General features: G+C 36.9%; 1 protein-coding gene across 1 annotated transcript; it reads right to left on the reverse strand.

The window, feature by feature from the left end:
* Positions 1 to 20,361: 20,361 nt before the first annotated feature.
* LOC149390893 (uncharacterized) lies at positions 20,362 to 23,700 on the reverse strand. The gene is made up of 2 exons (XM_089618647.1): positions 23,338 to 23,700; positions 20,362 to 21,208 (listed from the first exon to the last, which is right to left on the reverse strand). The coding sequence occupies exons 1-2, from the start codon at positions 23,503 to 23,505 to the stop codon at positions 20,669 to 20,671; spliced, it is 708 nt and encodes a 235-aa protein (XP_089474773.1). The 5' UTR covers positions 23,506 to 23,700; the 3' UTR covers positions 20,362 to 20,668.
* Positions 23,701 to 23,937: the final 237 nt, after the last annotated feature.

Genomic DNA, 23,937 nt, shown 5'->3' on the forward strand with positions numbered 1-23,937 from the left:
TTAATGCATAGCCAAGATGTCAATATATCAATTTTGACTAGCCACCTTGTAAATTGGTTTGATCACTCACATCCTTTCGCAGGGCCTCGAGGGAGGATTACTAGGGATTGAGTCTAAGTGTGAAACCAACCACTTAGTCCAAAAGATTGACTTTGAAAAACAATCCGCCGAGGGGAGGTCTTGTCATCATCATCTCACTCTCGGACGTAGCTCATTGAGCAATGATCAGAGCAAAGCGCCCTTAAGTACTCTCATTTAAGAGAGGGCCACGAGGGTGACTCTTAGTCCGGCGACACTTGCACTTTTCATTAGTGTTGGGGATCGTGGGTTACAAACAACAAGTATAACCCTCCCACTTAGTTTTTGGAGTTGGTTCATCGACTCTTTTAAGTTCGGAAACAAATTTCCTAGTTAGAGAGCGACAGAGCGGACAACTAGAAGAGAATCCTAGATCGACATGTTCAGAGCAGTATTAGTGCATAAAGGCACAAGGTACATACTCGATCTTTTCCTATTTTCTATTTCGGGAAAGTGCGTGAGGGAAGTGTGAACTTCAACTCACTCGAACACTTGAAAGTTTGAGATTACACATCTTTTTATTTTTCGGCTTGTCTACAAGGAGACCTCCCACTCAAATTTTCAAGAGCATATAGATTTTGAACATATGTGATATAGATATAGTTTTGAAAACATTTTGAAAATTTATTTGATTTGGATGACAAAATATTTTCAAGTTTGAAAGTGAAAACGGTTTTTCAAAATTCAAACTAGTTTTGTAAAAATTCAATTTCAATTAAACTTTCAAAAATCAAAACATTTTAATCTTACACATCATGTTTATAATCATATGAAAAACATTTTTGCTCAAGAAAATTTTCTCATTAGAGTTCTATAACTCATGGTAGTGGGGTTTGAAAATCCGGATTTCTAAAAAACTGGAGTTTCAGACAGCCGCGCACCTCGGAGTAAAATCACCATATCTGGCGGATCCGATGTCCTTTTGAGCCGAAACCGGTGGCATTAGACAGAGGACAGACAGATCTTTAATTTGATTCAAGAATCATTAAATTTAGATTTCTGAGCAGAGAGTTATGCCACTTTTAATGCGGGTTTACTCCAGCTCGAAGAAAAATAAATAAATTAAAGCTTGGTCCTTTTTAGGTGCGAAAAAGAATCGAGTGTAACGGAACGTTTTAAGATGTTGTTTAAAGCTTTTATTTGTGTTTTATTAGCAGGGTAATAACATAGAATAAAAGAAACAACAACAAGCATAAAACGATTCAAGTAAAAATAAGAAACTAGCAAGATAACAAAACTAGTCACAAAATTTTACTCGAAATTTCTCAAACCTTTAAAACACGTTTTTCAATATAAAAAATTAAAAACTTTTAGAACTGATTCTAATGTGTTTTAAAAACATCCCAAAATCATAGAAAAACAACATGCTTTTTAATTTAAAGGCAAGAGCAATAAATTAAAAAAAAATCTAAGATCACAATTCTAACTTGTCACAAAATTAGTAAACTTTCGAAAACGATTATCAAGCTCATAATTTTAAAAACATGTACATGCTTATCTTTGACCATAGCTCTGATACCATTTGTTGGAATCGATCTAGGGTTTGAGAAAATAATTAACGCTTCGGTAAGCGGCGGAATTTTAAAAATTTTCTTTTACAAGTAAAACAGTTTTTACTAACCTAGACAAGTGCAAGTACATGTAATTAAAAACCAATATGAGCTAGAAGTTTACTAACCTTTCTTGAAGCTTGAACTTTGAAGAAGCTTGTGGAAAGTTTGCAACGCTCGTCTCCCCTCGCAGCACGTCTCTCTTTCTTTCCTCGGCGCCTCGAGCAACCACGAAAGTTTCTATCACTAAATCACTCGAAAAGAAGGAATCAGTGAGTGGGCACTTTTAAACGCTACGACTTAAGAACGAGTCTCGAAGTCGCAGAGCTAAACACTAGGTCGAGTGAGGACCTAGGTGCCAAGACAAGAAAAATCGAAAATAAACTAGAGAGAGAGAAGAGGGGCGGCAACCACAAGTTCTAGAGAGAGAAGCTCTCAATCTCTAACTTATGTGGAATGAGAAAAATGAGAAGAATGAGGCTCCTATTTATAGGAGAGGTCTTACCTTCAATAAGGTAGTTTCCTCTTCTATAGAATATCACATATTCATGAGCCAATTTCCTATTTTCCTCTATGATGCACTCGGCCAAGGTGGGCATCATTAAGCCTTGGATTTGTTTCCTTTTTTGTTCCTTGCCTTGCATCTTACTTGTGTTGGGCGCCTTCCTCTTATTTCCGTTAGAGGAAATTTGTTTCCTCTTTTTCTTTTGGCAAGTATCTTCATACATTTATGCACAAAATATTCTCTCTTGTTTCTAGGGTATTTGGGCGCCTATAACTTATCTAGAAAGGCCTTCTAGAAGCTTTTCCACTTGTTCATGACAACATGAAAAAGGCCAATTAAGAATTTTCAATAAAATTCTTATGAAATGAAATTAATTCACGAGGCCCAATAATCAAGTTATGGCCGAGTGACATTAAGTCATCAAATGAACTTGTCAAAAAATTTATTGACATTCATTTCATCATATGTTTCAAAAGACAAAATTACCCTTTTGACAATTTTCGTTCTTGTTTTGACTTAGCTTCCAGTTTAACTATTCCTATCGATGTGATTCGTGACAGTGACCTCATGGACCCAAATGAACAAAGCTTGAGCTAAACACTTGGACTCAAAAGTACACAAACCTTTTCCAAGTTTAACTTAATGCGAACTGACTCCACTAAAGAGCTGACACTGAAAATCTCTCGGTTCAAATGAATTTATTTTCTACTCAAGAATTCGACCTAATTATGATGAGCGGATCCACTGAATATTATCTATGTTTACCCTTCATGAATGTCATCAGCTAGTCTGGATTTACTAAATTACCATTTTACCCTTCTAGCTGTTATTTTCTCAACTCATTTGTCGCTTGTGAATAAGTTAGAAACAATGTATTGACGAGGAGCTAACAAGTCACATTGTTTCATCCAAAAGAGTCAGGACTCAATTTGGGCACTTGCCAGTTCATTTATTCACACTCCAAGGAACAAAGCATGAGGTGACATACATTGCATTTCAGCAATCTTGTACATGAATTCCATATCTATGAGAACTTCACAAAGTTACTCATGACAGACTCACAACTTAGTACTTCACCAATAGGCCTTGTTCGGAATCACATAGTGAGTCCGAACTTTGACTTTCTCAAATGAGAATACTAAGGTGTGAAATGACATGTCTCATTTCAGGATTAAGGTAAGCATGATGCAATTCATACATAGTGACTTCGAGACATAAGAGGTTAAATGATTTGTTCTTATATTGTCTCTAGAAGTGCACTGGTCAATTCAGTACCTTCGGAAGATACCTAGAAGAACTATAGAGTCCCCAACTCTCAATGCCTCATAACCAGACATCATAGATTCTCCTAACAATCATACTGAGGTCAATAGTCCTTTGACCCTTAGATTGCGAATATATCGTTTTAAGCAAACTACGAAGAGTTTGTTCATGCAAATCTACATTTGTCTCTTCGTAAGTTGTTAAGTTTGTTTATGGACTAAAAGACTAAGGTTTTATCATAAAGCTTCAAACAAAGAAAGAATGAATGAACGTTTCAACTTTATTAATGAATAGATAGGCAATTACAAGCAAGAGTCTTCATGAGACTTTATTACATCAAATGTACAAAATAAAGACTACAACTCTTCTTGTGGGCACCATTGACAACATCTGCATGAAGGAGATCATGGCAAGGAGTAAAACGATGTCGTAGCAAGGGATGGGCCAAGATCCGTCTCATGCCTAAGAAAGGAACAAGTGGCATTTTAGCCCGGCAAAACAGTTGAATGGGCCAACCAGAAAAATGGGCCCATGAGAAAACTTTCATGAACTAGATGCGAACAAAGATCAGAGAGATACCAGCTTTGACAATACAGAGGGTAAAACCAAAATTCCCTCCGAAAAACAGTAATTGCTATTGTTCAATCACACACAATCCTAGAGAGGATCTGAGATTTTCAAACCGGTTAGCATCCAAAGCCTTAGTGAAAATATCTGCAAGCTGTTTTTCGGTGTGAATATATTCGAGTTTGATCTTTTTATCTTCCACAAGATCTCGAATGAAATGATGTCTGATCTGAATATGCTTGGTCTTACTGTGTTGAACTGGATTCTTTGAGATGTTGATGGCACTGATATTGTCGCTGAATAATATCATGACATCTTGTCCAACATCATATTCAGCAAGCATCTGTTCATCTAGAGGAACTGAGTGCAACTGCTCCCAACAGCAATGTATTCAACCTCAGCTGTGGACAAGGAAACGCAGTTCTTCTTCTTGCTGAACCAGGAGATGAGATTGTTTCCAAGGTAGAAACATCCACCAGCGGTACTTCTTCTATCGACCGTGCTACCTGCTTAGTCAGCATCACAGTATCCCACTAGTGTAGAAGAGGTATCATAAGTAGATTCTCCATGCTCATCCTTAGTGAGTTTAATATGAGTAGCGGCGGGGGTCCACTTGTGAGAGGATTTATCCAAGCCAAATTTATTCACTAAGTTTTTAGCGTACTTACTTTGGGAGATAAAAATACCATCATTCATTTGCCTGATCTGAAAGCCCAGAAAATAATTAAGCTCACCAACCATACTCATTTCAAATTCAGACTGCATTTGTCGAACAAAAAGATCCACCATCTTGTTCGACATTCCTCCAAAGACTATATCATCAACATAGATTTGAGCTATCATGAGGTTGCCATCCTCCTTCTTTATGAACAAGGTTTTATCAATACCACCCCTGGTATAACCATTCTGCACAAGGAACTGAGTTAGTTTTTCATACCATGCCCGAGGAGCCTGCTTAAGGCCGTAGAGAGCTTTTCTGAGTTTGTAGACATGTTGTGGTGAGCTGGAATCTACAAAGCTTTTAGGTTGGGCCACATACACTTCCTCATTCAAGTACCCATTGAGAAAGGCACTTTTAACATCCATCTGGAAAAGTTTGAAGTGTAGGTGACAAGCGATGCCGAGCAAGAGTCTGATGGCTTCAAGTCTCGCAGCAGGGGCAAAGGTTTCATCAAAGTCTACGCCTTCCACCTGTGTATAACCCTGCGCCACAAGTCTAGCTTTTTTTCGAGTTATATTGTCATGCTCATCAGATTTATTTTTAAATATCCACTTAGTTCCAATGACATTCACATCGTCAGGTTTAGGAACTAGCTCCCAAACTTCATTTCTTTCAAACTGAACAAGTTCCTCTTGCATAGCATTAACCCAATATTCATCATCAATAGCCTCATTTACATTCTTAGGTTCAATCTTAGAGACAAAGCAGAGATTACCAATCATCTCCCGATAGTTTACAGGAGGTTTTGGGCGAGTCCTTATTCCTTCACTGATTTCGCCAATCACGTCATGAGCAGGATGATTTTTCTGAATTCTTCTGGAAGGAATTCTTTGTTCAGTCTCAGGAGGAGTCCCTTCATCCGAAACAATGTCGTTCACTTTGTCATCAGCATCTGTCCTGACATTAGGGCTTCCAGAAGAGATGTCGTCCAACGAGTTCTCAGCAACAGTCCTGACATCTGTGTTACTAGGAAAAACTTCATCTTCATCATTATTACTGTTAGTAACATCATGATCATCGTTTACCACCACATTTATGGATTCCATCATAGTCTTAGTGCGTTTGTTAAAGACACGGTAGGCCCTACTATTTCTAGGGTCAAATATTCGTCACTTTTAGGGTCAAATTTTCGTCGAGGATCCCTGTCAGCAAGGATATAACAAACAAAACCAAAGACATGGAAGTACCTGGACGAATAGTAACTCTATTATGAATGATGGAAGTACCTGGACGAATAGTAATGAGTAATGGAAGTACCTGGACGAATAGTAACTCTATTATGAATATGGCAAGCAGTATTGAGAGCTTCAGCCCAGAAGTGTGCTGGAATGTTTTTGGCCAACATCATCACTCTAGCCATTTCTTGAAGGGTTCGACTTTTCCTCTCAACAATTCCATTTTGTTGTGGTGTGATGGGAGCAGAGAATTCATGGGCTATTCCGTCTGCTGTACAAAACTTAGCAAAGCTCATATTCTCAAATTCCCTCCCATGATCACTCCGAATTCTGATCACTTTGCCGATGCTTTCTCCTTTTTCTCTCTGAACCTTCTTGCATAAGGCTTCAAAAACAACAAAAGTGTCAGATTTCTCACGAATAAAATCAACCCAAGTATACCTGGTGTAGTCATCCACACACACAAAAACGTATCTCTTCCCTCCAAGACTCTCGACCTGCATTGGTCCCATCAGATCCATGTGAAGGAATTTCAGAACACGAGATGTGGTAAGATGTTGCACCATATTGTGAGACTTCTTGACCTGTTTCCCAATCTGGCATTCACCACATATTCTTTCTTCAACAATCTTTAGATTAGGGACACCGACAATGGCTTTCTCATAACCAATTTTCTGCATGCTCCTAAGATTTAAGTGTCCAAGCTTTTGATGCCACAGCTTGGTTTCGTCAACCTTGGTCATGAGACAATTGTTGGTCTGAGTGTTTTGAATGGGAGACCACATGTAGCAGTTGTTACGAGATCTGGTTCCTCACATCAGTTCATCATCTTCCTCATTTACCACCACACACTTATCACGAGTAAAATTGACACGCAAGTTCAGATCACAAAGCTGACTAATACTGATAAGATTAGCAGTAAGTCCTTCTACCAACAAAGCCTTAGTCAAGCAAGACATACCAGGATAGTTTAGCTGACCTTTACCCACAATTTTGGCTTTCACTCCATCTTTAAAGGTAACATGACAGTTAGAGTAAGGTTTCACGTTGGTCAGGAAGGTATGATCACCTGTCATGTGGCGAGAGCAACCACTATCGAAGTACCAGTCACTCCCGGTGGACGCACTCAGAGATGTATAAGCAATATTGGCATGGTAGGACGTATCTTTTACTCTCCATTTCAACCGAGTAGAAGGTTGTCGGCGAGGTAGGGCATTTCTGTGAACGAACTTTTGCTGACGGACATTTCTCCCGTATAACCGATAGCAAAAAGGTCAAATATGGCCATTTCTACCAAATAATGGCAGACCCAATGAGGTCTGTTGACAAGAGACCTAGTTGGTCCAGAGGGATGTTGCTGATGTAGATCTTGAAATTTGTCATTACCAGATGGTTGAGGCATGTTTAGCGACATCTGGCTAGCCTGCTTTTGGGGAACAAAAGTGGTGTTAGATGATGAAGCACCGTGAGTATATCCAAGCCCCTTCATGTTCTTTGCAGGTTTGCCAATGGTGAGAATTTTGTCAAGACTGTCAGTCCCGGAGTTCAGCATCCTGACAGATTTAGTCATCTGATCTAGTTCTCCATTCAGCCGACTGACTTCCTTCTTCAGATCTACAATGGTTTCTAGAAGCCTTGCCTTGTCTTCAGTCAGAGTGAGGATAAGAGTACTCTGTTTGTCGAGAATCTGGGATTCCTCAACCCATTTGGTGTGCAGAGTATTGTATGCATCATTCATGGCATCGTCAGATAATTCTTCCTGTAGAACAAATTTCTGGGAGCATTCACCAAATTCATTAGTAGATTCATGAGTATGGATAGAAGCAGTAAAGGCCACAAAGTTACTTATCTGGTCGGAGTCACTATCTTCATCTTCTTCATCCGATAGAGTAGCGTTGTACCCTTTTTTCTGTTTCTTGAGGAAGTTGGGACACTCCTTCTGAATATGTCCGAAACCTTCACATTCATGACACTGAATACCTTTCCCTTTTCCGGAGCATTCACCACTTTTACCATTCCTGTGAGGGTTAATATTCTTCTGGAATCTTCGTTGGAAATTGTCCTTGACATCTTGCGAGACATTTTTCCCATTCATCTGATTGAGTCTCCTCATAACTCTGCTATAAGTTTTTGCCAGCATAGCTATAGTATCGTCAATATCATTGTCAGAATCCGAGTATACTTGTTCCTTTTGCTCGTGAATAGAGCTTTTGAGGGCCATCCCTTTGTGTTTCTTCTCCATCTTTGACAGAGAAAGCTCAAAAGTCATGAGGGATCCCATGAGTTCGTCAAACTTCAGTGTTTTCAGGTCATGGACTTCTTCAATGGCCGTGATCTTCATTTTGAATCTTGGGCTTAAAGCCCTCAGGGTTTTTCGAACAAGATCTTCATCGGTCATGGGTTTCCCGAGAGAGTGGGATTCATTAGCAAGGTCTCGGATGCGAACGTTGAATTCAGCAACTGATTCATCTTCAAGCATAGTGAAGGCTTCAAAGTTAGTTGTGAGATACTGTAGCTTCTGCTCACGGACCTTTGTGGTTCCCTCATAGGCAACAGCAAGAATTTCACAGGCCTCTTTGGGACTAGTGCAGGTGCTTATCAGCCTGAAAACATTTTTATCAACTCCGTTAAAAATGGCATTAAGTGCACGAGAGTTACCCAGAGCCGTCTCTTCTTCAGCAGGGGTCCAGTCCTTTTCGGGTTTTGGACCAGTAGAGGCTCCTTTGTCATCAACATTAACAGGAGCTTCCCACCCATGTATCACAGCTTTCCATGTTCTGCTATCAAGGGATTTCATGAAGGCTCTCATGCGGGCTTTCCAGTAACCATAGTTGGTTCCATCGAGTACTGGAGGGCGATTGACTGAACCTCCCTCTCTGGAACTATCCATATCTGGTAATAAAAAAAATCCAGGAGACCACCAAAAGATCTAGGTGCCTGCTCTGATACCAATTGAAATTATGATTAGTCGCGAAGACAAGATGTCGCACACAATGTGTTGACAATGTGTCTGACAACTTGCTTGAACACAGATTATGGATAAACAACAAACAGTGCAAAAACAAAGTACACACGATATGGTTACCCAGTTCGGTGAAACACACCTACGTCTGGGGGCACTCTGCCAGTGGAAAGGATTTCACTATCTTGTAGTCAATAGTACACGCAAGGTTTATATATGATTACAATCAACAAATCAATAAAACCTAGAGACTATTACCACCAGTGAACACCTAGTCAAGGACTCCCCCTGAATTTGAGCTCCGTCTCAATTCCACCCTTCGAGCAACCGCCTGGCTCGGATGACCTTCAGTCTTCAACTGTTCGTGAACCTTCAATCACGCGAACACAAAACCCAATTCTCACAGACACTCAATCTTTGTGGAAAAGTGTTTGAGAGAATACACCGCTATTAACAAAAACACAAAGCCTCCCAGTGCGCCGGTCTTGCACGTCTAAGAGCTCTAAGTATTTTATCAAAAGCGTCAAGGCTGCTAAGGGGGAGCGCATGGCTTTTATAGGAGCTTCACAAGCCTGAAAGTAAATATAGGGTTTCCTTACCCAGCCTCAAACGAATATCACATAATCAAGTCACCAGCGAGGCAAATATCTTGCAATGAAGACAGCAGCGAGGCAATATCTCATAATCAAGTCACCAACGAAGCAATCTGTCAATACTGGAAACTTGCCTGAAATAAAGTCTGCACACAGGAAGAAAGATGTCACAACAGAAGTATAAGCATAACGACCGACATCTTTCTGTTGGGAATATTGCCCACTTGAAGATAATGATTACTAAATTCGATAATAAGATTACTTTATTAGCATTATATGATTAGTGGGTTGAGTTCTAAACAATTAGAATCAATAACAACTATCTTCCATAGCCTCCGTATCTAACTGAGTCACGTGCTGGGCACCTGAGTTCGGGCGGTGTGCTAAAACATGGTCGATGACTGATATACGCCTGGAAAGCTATATCTAAAGTCATATATGTGGAAAGTGTACAACCTGGACAGGTCTTGGTGCAGATGTGTCGTTTAAGGACCGTTACGACACACTAACCGAGGCAACTATGATGGTCACAGTGAGACTTGATCTAAATCCTGAAGTGATCATGGACACTGGGTTATGTTACTGAGCTCTTTGACGCATTCGCTAAAAGGCTATTCATGCTAATCACAGCTTATGCCTTGGGAGTTTTCTTAGAGCATGATTCGAGTGGGAAGTGATTTACAGATACGGAATCCAGCCTTCCTGAAAGAAGGTTAATGTTCACTCACCTAAGGGTTGATTCCAGAACCGATAGATTGCTAGCACTTTCGAAGTAAGTAACGTTCGAAAGAATCTTTCGCTGGGGAAGCAACAATGCTTAGGGCTGATATGTATCAAGAAAAGTATAACGGAAAAATTGACTTCTCTTGACACGGGTTGAACCTGGAGGATCTTGATCACGAACTGACTATATCAGTGGACACTCGTCACGATGAGTAAATATAATTCTAGTATAAATCAGTCTTGGCTTACAAGGTGGAGTATTTGACCAAGATTAGACGAATCGATGGACAAAAGAGAAAGGACTATTTCGTCTTTTTCATCAGATTTGAAAGCTCCTATTACTAGGTCCATAGTCCCCGATTCGGCTCTGATAAAGGCGGATAAGAACTTTCGTATAATAATGTTTATCATTATTAATCTCACTTGCTGTAATTGTGATTGAGAGCATTAATTCTGGAAAACGGGTATTCGCAGAATTAAATAAATATTTATGGTAGAATTGTTTATTTATTGTTTGATCAAGTAAATAAACAATTATTAATTATTTGTTTATTGTTGGACCAAGTAAATAAATGATTAATTGGGTTTTAAGCAATTAGGCCTTGCACACATGGAAAATTCGAATTTGGTTATTTGGCACTAGGGTTTGCGCAAATCTCCTTGGCCGTGTGCCATCAAATTCGAAAATACATAATTGGTATTTACCAATATTTTCTCTATAGTTGTTTAAATAAAGGAGAGAGAAAAATATAAGATATTGTCCTATATTATCTCACTAAATAAATTATTCTCTATTTAAATAAAAGAATAATATCCCATAGATATTGATCTGATGGATGAGAGAAAAAGTAGGATTCACTTGTTGAGATCCAAGGGCCTAGATTAAATCCTCTAGTGTGAACACAATAAAAGGAAATAAAATATTCTGGAAGATTCCATGAATATCTCCTTTTTACTACTATAAATAGGGGTTCATGAGAAGGCAAAAAAAAAAAGTTTTTTGACCTAATAATTTCGTGCACTCTAGGCTACCTTGGCCGTGCAAAACAGCCTCTCCCTCCCCTCGGAAATTCGTTTCCATTCTTAGTAAAATAAGAGAGATCTTGAAACACCTAGTTTCGTGATCTAGTGAGATAAAGACTGTGTCCACTCATCTTTCTTATTCGCCTCGGAGATTACGTTTCGGAAGACTAAGGTGTCATCCTCGAGTCCTTCATCAAGACGACTCAAGACGAAGACGGATTGTGAAAGCTTTTAGTTCGTGAGCCGAAAACTGTAAGTATTCGTTTTTCGTTCAAATCGGTTGCTTGACTTATATGCTCTCGTGAATTAAATTAATTAAACATAACTAGATCTTGTTAATTATAACCATAATTTAATTAGCTTATGATCAGCGTAATTAATAATTTTTCAGCATTAATATGGTTATATGGTGGAATCATCTTAAACGAGTCGCATCGGAGCGATCGTTCGTGTCCGATGCAAGCTCGATTCACCGACAAGTGGTATCAGAGCGATTGTTCGTGTCTGATACCCACTTGATTCCCCAACACTTTCCACACAACTTGCACTAAAAAATAAAGCCAACATAAACGTATCAACACACACTACCACAAGTCTCGGCCGCCTCTTCGTACTGGGCCGCGCCTTCGTGGCGGAGGCGGTCCGGTGCAGCCTCAAGTCTAATCTTGACCTAGGTCAAGATTAGAGGATTCGTCCGGGCCTCAGCCCGGACACCCTAGTGGGCCCACGGGCCCATTCATTAAAAAAAATTTACCGAAAAAAAAATTAAGTTTTTTTATTGTTTTATTTAATTAATTATATGGGCTGAGCCCTAATGACTTTTATTTAAAACATTACAAAATAAATTATTATGATATCGATTTATTTTAAATGGGACATTGGAATGAGCCCTTACTTAATTAATTTTTTCGATAAAAAAACAAAAAAAAAACAAAAAAAAAAACTAGAAAAATTAAATAATTTGATATTGATTTATTTTTCTAAGGGACATAAGAATGGGCCCAATTGAATCCTTGGGCCAATGTGATTGGGCTCATCTTGATTTACTTTATAGAATCAAATAGGAAACGATCAATCCGAATCAAACCATTTTTGCATGCTCTTGCTTGTTTATTTAATTACTATGCCATGCTTGTATGCTATAACTTAGATTATGTATCGTATGTTAATGGTTGTCATGGGCTTTCATTCATTAAAATTGTCTAATTGGATTAGGATAGTTAATTAATGAATGAGTTGAACGGATCGGAGAGCTTTGTCACCAAGCCGATAAGAGGCTAAGCTGAGAGGTACTTAAGAAGACCTAGTGTCTCACCTTCTCAACTGGGAGCTTGTCCGTGATAGAATACTTTTAGGATAATCAAGACTAGATGTCACGAATTCCTAATCACTAAGCTATATCGAAACATCTGTTTTTAAGGGTAGCTTAGAAACACTCGAGTTTTTAATATGACTTAGTTAACTTGAGTGGATCACCTAGATTAAAGTTAATGCTAGGAAAATTAAAATACTAAAAGTATATTGAGTCGTAGGTCTCCAACATTGACACAACACCGTGAGGATGAAAGATCCCCTCGTGACCGGCGGTTTTCTAAACATGGTGGTCAGTTCCATTCGGAAGGGTTTTCTGATTCCAATACCAAGGTTGTGTCTCTGACGATAGGTGGGAGGGTTGATCTCTGCGTATACTAGTTACGCTAGTGCGTATGAGCTAGATTTCTTTCACTGAAATGTTGGGTTGACTCATGCATGAACCAACCGGTGGTTGCTCATGTGGCCAAAGATTCCTATAAAATTGGTAGTTAGTGAGCATAGTTATGAAGGTACATGTACTATGATTGCTCACTAATCTGAGATGGTTCTCATGTTCACTAGGTGCACTCCGTTACGTCACCAAAGTGAAACGGACTGTGGCTATTAGTCGAATTACTTTGGAATATAAAAATTGGGTTCTTTTGATTAGTATTTTATCCCGTGCATGTTTGCATTATAGTTTTTATTTCCTAAATTATATTGATAGTTGTTTCTTTTCATATTGTTAATAAATGTACTTTTATGTTTTTAGTAATCATGTCGAACCCTATTATGGCCCTGTTGTCGAAAGACGTCCTGACTGGAGATAACTTCCCTAAGTGGAAGTCGAATCTCAACATTGTGCTTGTGAGTGAAAGCATTCGCTTTATCCTCACTGAAGACAGACCTCCTCTTCCTGCTCATGGTGCCTCCAAGAACTTGAGGGATGACTATGACAAGTGGACTACTGCCAATAACAAGGCGGTGGCCTACATGCTCGCAAGCATATCTGATGCGTTGCGAACTAAGATGGAAGGGAATGAGACCGCTGTGGAGATCCTTGACTCGTTGCAACAAATGTTTGAGATGCAAAGCGAGCAAGCCCGCATTGAGCTCACCCGTAAGTGCACTAGCACTAGGATGACTGCGGGAACTCCGGTGAGGGATCATGTCATGAAGATGACTAACTACTTCATCGAAGCTGAACTCCATGGGGCACTGATGGATGAGGTTACTCAGGTGGGAATAATCATGAATTCCCTTTCGAGTGACTTCATACAGTTTACGTCCAACTACATCATGAACAAGTTGACGTATGGACTGTCTCAGCTGTTGAATGAACTACAGACTTTCGAGTCTATCACTCGACATGGGAAGAACAAAGGGTCAGCTCTCTATGCTGACAAGAGTTCTTCGCCTAAAACCAAGAAGAAATTGACTTCTGGTGCTGAGTCATCTAAGGCACGTCCGAATACTTCGAAGGGGAAAGGTCCCGCTAAGAAGGAAAGGAAGAACTTCAAGAAAAGTGGAAAAGGAAAAGAAAAGAAGCGAGAAAGCATTGGTAAATGCAACCACTGCAACACTGAAGGCCATTGGAAGAGGCATTGTCCTTTGTACTTGGCTGAGCTTGAGAAAAACAAGAAGAATGCTGGTATTGTACCTTAAAATTCATGATTAACGATATCCTAAAAATGTTTTGAGGATAATTATTCATGAGCATACTTCTTTTCTTGTTGCAGAGCAGATCTGATAGAGCACACATGTGTAGACGAGCTTGCTGAACAATGTCGGATTCAAGCTCGAATTGTAGAGAAGCTCATGCTCCGTTTGAAGATCTAATTTCCCGCTAGTTTTATTACTTTCATTTTTGGATTTATTTTTTAAACATGGGATGTGTCATTTAATAATCCGAGGTTTTCTGGATTGTAGCCTTTATGGCTATTCCAGAAAAGATGAATCTTTCTTTCTTTATGTTTTATTACATTATTTATGAACACATGGTTGTGTCTTTAAATATTTCCTTCTATTGAATGCCTTGATTGCTTTTATGATATTTGAATATGCATGAATGCTTATATCCTTATGAAAAAGATATAGAATATGAAGGTCACGTTTTTCTGTTCATATGCTATATAGAAGCACAATAAATAAATATAAATATTTTCTAAGTTATTATGTCTGTTAGAATTTAATTAGCTTTTATTGCTTCATTAAATTCTTATGTTGAATATGTTTTATTGTTTAAGAACTATTTAGAGTTTTGAAAGCGTCTAAATAAATATTACCATTATTCGACAATGACTTGTGCGAATAATAAGTAATAAAGGAGACACAACTAAAAGTTAGTGTTGATGATGAATTAAATTAGTGGGAGCTTCCTTAATTGGAACCTAGTCACTAATATTCGTATTGATTGAGTGGGAGCATCCTTGAATGGAACCTAGTCACTCTAGATTTATTGATTGAGTGGGAGCATCCTTAAATGGAACCTAGCCAGTCTAAAATTCAATAATCGAGTAGGAGCATCCTTAGCTGGAACCTAGCTACTCTTATTCATTGACATAGTGGGAGCATCCATAAATGGAACCTAGCCACTAAATAACCAATATTATTGAGTGGGAGCATCCTTAATTGGATTCTAGTCACTATTGTTCAATAAAAGAGTGGGAGCTTTCTTTAATGAAATCTAGTCACTTGTTGTTCAATAAATAGCAACATCCTTCACATGATTAAACCCATCATTGAAGATGGCATCCTTAACCGGAATATATATATGCTATTATTCAATAATTAAAGTGGAAGAGTAATCATGATTACCTTACCGCATAAATTAATGAATTGAAAGGAATGATAATTTTGAATTATCTTGTTGTTAAAATCAATAACCTAGTGGGAGCATCCTAGAATGGATCCTTGTCACTCTCATCAACAATAAACTTTCCTTAATGGAAAGACATGATCTTGAGATATCACTCTCGATCATACTAACTTGTCTGAAAGTTATTAGCCCATATTTAATAGATCTACCTGTTAAGCTATTAGCTTAAAGGAATAGAGAGGTCTATAAAAGGATTAATGAAATGGTTTAAGCTTTATAAGCTATAAGGTAAGGGATTGAGCCCTTAAGGAGAGACATTATCATCAATGATACTATTCTTTCTGATACCACAAACCACTTCATTAGGGATCTTCAAAATTGAAGATGAACTGTCCTTTGAGGATGAAGTTCTAATAACATAAAGACATGGATCGAAGTAGTTATACTACTAAACCTTTTGAAATATGAAAGGTAGATCCTAAGTACTTAACAAACTAATCATGATTGTACATGGATGTTTGTTATAATCGATATTTTGAAAATGATCGATAGGTATAGCTCCTAAACAAGTGTCATGAATAAAGTCATTACTATTATAGTTCTAGACCTCATTATGACACAGATAAATTGACTGAGCTAACTGTTTCTAAAATTAAATTTAGAAATGACATGCTCGTTCCATTATGTCTCAAACATACTTATTGATATAAGGTATGAGCTCAATGTTGAGGCTATCAACATTGTCTTTAAAAAGGACTAATAATTAGACCTTAGACAATGTCGTATTTCCGATAATAACTACATGTGTTGTAAACACTGTAATTTCTTGAAATAGTGAGATACTTAGTTATTTAAATATAGTAAATCCTTAAAGTCCTGTGTATATATTGAATATGAACACGACAAACAAGGATGAACTATAAATAACCAAGTAATGGAAATAGGTCAATAAAGTTCTTATTTAAACACGTTCAATAAATCACACTATAGTAAGTGGTGATGAGATCAAACCATGCAATGGTGCAACCTGCTTTGGCACCAAAGGGATGTACACCTTGATAGGGAGACTTGTTATCTTTAGATATAAAGTCTGGTGTATAATCTAAAGGTATGCGAAGTGATAATTTGTTCTAAAGTAAATTTATTTACTATGGAAAATTTGACTTGACCTTAAATGGTAAGTCAAAGATCACTTGCAAAAATGCATGAACTAGAATAATGGGACATATGTCAGATCGACATAAATGATAGAGTATAGATAAAATGGGAATCCATATGATGGGAATCTCAATCCTGGGTCAAAGTCTAAACTATCTATAATGATGGCAAAGAATTAAATTGGCTGAAGGAAACTTATCTTCTCTGGTCAAAGTGGGAGATTGTTGGGAATATTGCCCACTTGAAGATAATGATTACTAAATTCGATAATAAGATTACTTTATTAGTATTATATGATTAGTGGGTTGAGTTCTAAACAATTAGAATCAATAACAACTATCTTCCATAGCCTCCGTATCTAACTGAGTCACGTTCTGGGCACCTGAGTTCGGGCGGTGTGCTAAAACATGGTCGATGACTGATATATGCCTGGAAAGCTATATCTAAAGTCATATATGTGTAACACATAGGTGAAGGCTGATCACTATGTGAGAGCATTCTACACTTGTGGTAAGTGTACGACCTGGACAGATCTTGGTGCAGATGTGTCGTTTAAGGACCGTTACGACACACTAACCGATGCCACTATGATGGTCACAGTGAGACTTGATCTAAATCCTGAAGTGATCATGGACACTGGGTTATGTTACTGAGCTCTTTGACGCATTCGCTAAAAGGCTATTCATGCTAATCACAGCTTATGCCTTGGGAGTTTTCTCAGAGCATGATTCGAGTGGGAAGTGATTTACAGATACGGAATCCAGCCTTCCTGAAAGAAGGTTAATGTTCACTCACCTAAGGGTTGATTCCAGAACCGATAGATTGCTAGCACTTTCGAAGTAAGTAACGTTCGAAAGAATCTTTCGCTGGGGAAGCAACAATGCTTAGGGCTGATATGTATCAAGAAAAGTATAACGGAAAAATTGACTTCTCTTGACACGGGTTGAACCTGGAGGATCTTGATCACGAACTTACTATATCAGTGGACACTCGTCACGATGAGTAAATATAATTCTAGTATAAAGGAAAGTTCAGTCTTGGCTTACAAGGTGGAGTATTTGACCAAGATTAGACGAATCGGTGGACAAAAGAGAAAGGACTATTTCGTCTTTTTCATCGAATTTGTTAAGCTCCTATTACTAGGTCCATAGTCCCCGATTCGGCTCTGATAAAGGCGGATAAGAACTTTCGTATAATAATGTTTATCATTATTAATCTCACTTGCTGTAATTGTGATTGACAGCATTAATTCTGGAAAACGGGTATTCGCAGAATTAAATAAATATTTATGGTAGAATTGTTTATTTATTGTTTGATCAAGTAAACAAACAATTATTAATTATTTGTTTATTGTTGGACCAAGTAAATAAATGATTAATTGAGTTTTAAGCAATTGGGCCTTGCACACATGGAAAATTCGAATTTGGTTATTTGGCACTAGGGTTTGCGCAAATCTCATTGGCCGTGTGCCATCAAATTCGAAAATACATAATTGGTATTTACCAATATTTTCTCTTTAGTTGTTTAAATAAAGGGGAGAGAAAATATAAGATATTGTCCTATATTTTCTCCTTATTTAAAGGAAAGTATTTAGGAGAATATTTAGGAGAATAATATATTCTCCTTTATTATCTCACTAAATAAATTATTCTCTATTTAAATAAAAGAATAATATCACATAGATATTGATCTGATGGATGAGAGAAAAAGTAGGATTCACTTGTTGAGATCCAAGGGCCTAGATTAAATCCTCTAGTGTGAACACAATAAAAGGAAATAAAATATTCTGGAAGATTCCATGAATATCTCATTATTACTACTATAAATAGGGGTTCATGAGAAGGCAAAAAAAAAAAGGTTTTTTGACCTACTAATTTCGTGCACTCTAGGCTACCTTGGCCGTGCAAAACAGCCTCTCCCTCCCCTCGGAAATTCGTTTCCATTCTTAGCAAAATAAGAGAGAGATCTTGAAACACCTAGTTTCGTGATCTAGTGAGATAAAGACTGTGTCCACTCATCTTTCTTATTCGCCTCGGAGATTACGTTTCGGAAGACTAAGGTGTCATCCTCGAGTCCTTCATCAAGACGACTCAAGACGAAGACGGATTGTGAAAGCTTTAAGTTCGTGAGCCAAAAACTGTAAGTATTTGTTTTTCGTTCAAATCGGTTGCTTGACTTATATGCTCTCGTGAATTAAATTAATTAAACATAACTAGATCTTGTTAATTATAACCATAATTTAATTAGCTTATGATCAGCGTAATTAATTATTTTTTCGCATTAATATGGTTATATGGTGGAATCATCTTAAACGAGTCGCATCGGAGCGATCGTTCGTGTCCGATGCGAGCTCGATTCACCGACAAGTGGTATCAGAGCGATTGTTCGTGTCTGATACCCACTTGATTCCCCAACACTTTCCACACAACTTGCACTAAAAAATAAAGCCAACATAAACGTATCAACACACACTACCACAACTTAAAGTGGTTGAGATTTTTTCTCCCAACTATGGTTTTGAAAAACTATCAATAGAGGTCAGGGGCAGAGAGAAAAAAAAACGTCCAATGGAATCTAAGAACTCTTGAAAAACATTTTTCTCATTTTTCTCCCTAGAAATATTGTTTCAAAGAACCTCTCGTTGATTCAATAAGAGCAAATAAGAAGTTAGCCTACTCTATACGTCCCCGTCCATCTTGAGAATAGCTTGTAAGGTGACCTTGTTTGGTAAGAAGGAATAAGAGGGAATCAAATGATTCTTCTACAAGAGAAAATAATGGAAAAGAAAAGAAAGTATTAAATGAGTTCTTAGGCATTTCTGGTAGAAATGAAAGAATGGTAGAGTGATGGATTGTATAGAGGGTACATACATTTCTAAAAAAAATTAATTTTTTTCTTCTTTGTTTCTCTTTCCATTCAAATCCTTCCAAAATTGAAGGGATAAAAAATAGTGAGCCCGATGGATCAAAAATAGTGAGCCCGATGGATTTACAATCGTCTGTATAATTAGTTTTTTTTTTTTTAGTAGGGGCACTATTGGCCAAGATTACATAATATATTAGCAGTGCAAAGCGCAGGTGGCACTATCGGCCAAGATTACAATAGTAGGTGGCACTATTGGCCAAGATTACATATTTATTAGAATAAATCCTAGGGGGCATGCATTTCTGTATCCCATGAGGGCTTGAACCCATGACCTCTCCGTCGAGGTGAGTGTGGGATTACCGCTAGACCAAGCTAGCTACCACGTCTGTATAATTAGTTTTGTTAAAACAATCGTACGTTTTATCAAACACCTATTGATAAAGTAAAATATTGGATTTTGTTCGCTTAAAAAAAAAAATTCAAATTAAAAAAAATAAAAAATTGTGCCTCACCGGCATCGGCATCGTGAGGGCTATCGCTATTAGGGGTTAAGACAAAACTAGACAAAGCTAGGATTAAATTATAAGTCATTTCCACTATCCTATGAAAGTTCAATACTTTCACATCCTATATCTAGGAGTATTTAAAGGGGAGATAAACAATTTATACATATTCTAATAACCTCACTTTAATTTCATATTTAACTTTTGATTTATTTTTTACCTATTTATACCTACTAAAATTTTTACCAAGGTTTTCAAACTTTGAATGTCTAATTTATAATGAAACAATTCGGATGAAATGACCAATTCAAATGTTGTGCCTCAATTACTTTTGCAATAAAAGTTTCAAGCACACTACTTTTTCGAACAAAAAAAAAAAGAAGATAATTACCAAAAGAAATTACTACAAATTACGTACACACCGGAAAGTATACGCAAGTTACAATTTCATAAAATAATTTTTTCTAAGTTATAAAAAAAAAAGTAATTTACTTAACTTTTATTGAAATTGCTTATTTTTTCGGTTTTATTTTGTAAAGACGCTAAAGGAAAGACGAAACAATATCAAATAAATGCCTCGATTAAACATATAACTATTCAAATACGAAGTATATATAGCAATAACTCCAGTTATGCGTACAATTGTGTATCCTTCATCTTTTATTTCTCTTTTCTTTTTATATTTGGTACTAAAACGTTATCGCATAATCAGTTTATAAAATCTCCAAGCGGAGAGGAAAAAGAAAAGGTTTCACACAATATATTACAATTATAAGCAAACCACATGCAATATTTGACAGCTGAAATTAGTAACACGAGATCACGCATGCATAACCTTTGACATACGAATATCAAGGGCATATGCATGGCATCATACAAAGTCGATATTATTTTCAACAACAATCTTCCCATTCTGCCCCTGGCTGGGGCGGACGACAAAATCGAGGTTGTAGAGTACCGGGACCATGGTGGCGAAGCAGAGAAATACAAGGACGGGTCCGAAGATCCACAACAAGAGAGGCAATGCGGCGTAGAAGAGACGGTTTCCAATGGTGTTGAGGAGATATCCCTTCTCGAGGAGGTCGGCGATATAACTCGGGGTCACCAAAGAGGACTCGTCCCGGGGACAGTTGACCAGAATGTTGACCTGGTTGATGAACCGGATTGAAAGAGAGTGACAAAGGAAAGAGAAGAGGAAGATTGTGAGGAGTGTGACGTATTTGAGGGCCACCATGAACTCGCCGTGGGCCCCGTAGACCGCGTCGTTAAGCGGCTTCTTGACGCTGTATGAGCTGCTTATCACGGCCGCGAGTCCCGAGCAGAGGAGAATTGACGTGGTCGCCATTAGGGTTGACCCCATTATCATGTTCCGTAGGGTTTGGACTGCCAATATGTTCTTCTTCTCGTTGTCCTGTAAATAATGTATACAATGTTTATGTTGGCCCTAGAAAACTAAACGCATTTAAAAGTTGTTACCAAATATTATTTTTGTATGTAGCTTTACCCTTCTAGAGCTTATGGTGATTTATAAAACTTATTAGCTAGTTTTGTGGTTTATAGTGAACTATTTTCATGTAAAATAATACCTTAGCTATTTTGTGAATATAATAAGATATGAATGCACATTTCTTAAGCCTAGAATGAATATATTTTCAGTTGACTACTTTAGTTAATTATATCGTTTATATATATATATATATATATATATGTATGTATGTATATATATATATGTATGTATATATATATATGTATGTATGTATGTATGTATATTATAGGGGAGTAATACATTAATGTATTATGAAATACCTGAGTGAAATTTAATTAATTAATAATATGCAATTATCTCGATTATTAAAGTATAACTATGAGATTGAGTGGTCGTGTATTCCAGTGTCATATACACACGACAACGTATGATTTCAAATTGAATATCTTTTTGGAAAGGAGCTAAAGTAGGAGTGTGGTTATATCTTCTTGTACGACAGAAAGGTTTGCTTTTTTTGGTTATGGAATTCCAACGTCATGTTTATAATAATGTTGGAAAATGAAAGCCAATTTATATCGAAATGCTCATACAAATTAAGAGATTAAGTTGGGAGAACTGTGCATATAATAAACACGCGTCGGTTAATAATTCAAGCAAGCTGATGTGTGAGGCAATACGTACTCGACAAAAACAATGAAGTGGGATAATTAGGTACGGAAAATACAACCTCTTTCAAAGTTTGAAAAGCCATGCATATATAATCGAAGTGCAATCTAGATCATCATACAGATTATTATAAAAGTAGTAATAATAATAATAATAATAAGAATAATAATTTATTATTATTATTATTATTATTACTACCAAGGTTTTCTAAGAAAGTAGCTGATTAAATGAATTTGTTTGCTAAAACTAGCTAATTTAATTATTATTATTATTATTATTATTATTATTATTATTATTTGTGTCTCTTTTAGTATCCCTCAGTTCAAAATAAGCTAATTTAATTATTTTAATTTATTTTTAAATAAATATAAACTATTAAATAAATAAAATGATAACATGACTTATTTTAATTGAATAGACACCAAGAAAATAAAACGAAAAGAGGAAGAGGATCCGGGTTCGTTGAAGTATAAATACAAAAAAAATATATGCAAATAGAAAATGTCAATAACATTTTTACCCTATTTATAAATTTATATATAGAGGTAAATAGCCTACATAAAGGATAAAAGTGTTATAGCTAAATTTTGACTATTTTACTTTAAAAAAAAAAATTGTCCATTCTGCTAAAAACAATGACAATATTGGCTATTTTATACAATCAGGTAATGATTTACTTAATTAATTTCACCATAAATAACTTAGAATAAAAGAATATACACAATTATTGAAATTTAATAGTGCTGTTGGTAAGAATATATAATTATGGGTCCTTTTTGGGTTTTGAAAAAAATGATCTAGGTGGAGAAGACAAAATATATTTGTAAGCTGACAAACAACCATATATGTGGGGATCCCACTTCAAATGGCATCAAGATTAATATTCCTATTTCGTATATTTCTAAGACATATTCCTAATCCAGAATATAAACTCCGCAACTTTGCGGTACTTCTCATAATTCCTTGTCAAATTGTATAATGAAGGTGGCTGAACTCTTAATTGTAGTTACATTTTTACGGAATCAGAAATTCTGAAGAAAAGAAATTAATACAAAACTATACAATCCAAGAAAAGAAACTGAAACAAAATCGGATGACTGAATTCCTTTTAAGTTTTTTTAATGTAGCTAAATCGATCGTAACAGTAATAGAACTATAGATATTTACGTGCATGAGTAAAGCCAGGAACGTGATAAGTCTGCGTGTACTGTGTGCCTAACCTAAGGGCATTTGTCGTTATTGCATGTCTTTATTAACATGCAAAATAATACAAAGAACGAATCACTTCACATGATACGAATGACCACCAGATCAAAATATATTATGCACCGTCATAAACTATATATTTAAACGTGTGTACATATAAAGAATTATGTACGTATATATACCTTAACAATGGCATGAACCCAGAAACGACGTCCATGGGCGTTGATTCCGATGATGGTGGTCTCAGGTCGAGTGCGAACTTTGTGCCACAACCAGATGTGATAAGAAGCCATTAGCAAGAGCCCTAGCGGCACTAGAACTACATCCAGATAGCATTGTCTCCAAACCATCTTTTCTTTCCTGTCTTCAAATACTTCTCTTTCTATCTCTCTCAGATTTCTTAGCTAACAATATTGCTCCTCGTGGATATTTTACTCGTGTATTATATGCTTGGTGTATCTCACTATATATATATGTGTGTGTCATATGTGTGTGTGTGTCTCTTTGGTGAGTGGAGTAGTGTATATTCTCACCATTTATAATATTCTTCATGCATATATATCCCATTTTTTAACAGTTTGGAGATGGTGCCCCTTTATTTATATTAAATTACGTAAATGCGTAGGATATAATGTACTTGGACTGGATTTACTTGTGTGGTTCAATAACAAGTTTATTTTTTTGTCCGGTCAATGGAAGATAGAAGAGAAAAGGAGAGCTTAAAATCAAGAAGCAAAGTAATGGGGCCGAAAAAGCATGAAAGACACCCCTGCTTTATTGCT

The sequence above is a fragment of the Urtica dioica genome, chromosome 7, assembly GCF_054948205.1.
Source record: "Urtica dioica subsp. dioica isolate 48M chromosome 7, U.dioica_male_clone48M_v1_H2, whole genome shotgun sequence".
In the NCBI taxonomy this organism is placed as follows: Eukaryota; Viridiplantae; Streptophyta; class Magnoliopsida; order Rosales; family Urticaceae; genus Urtica; species Urtica dioica.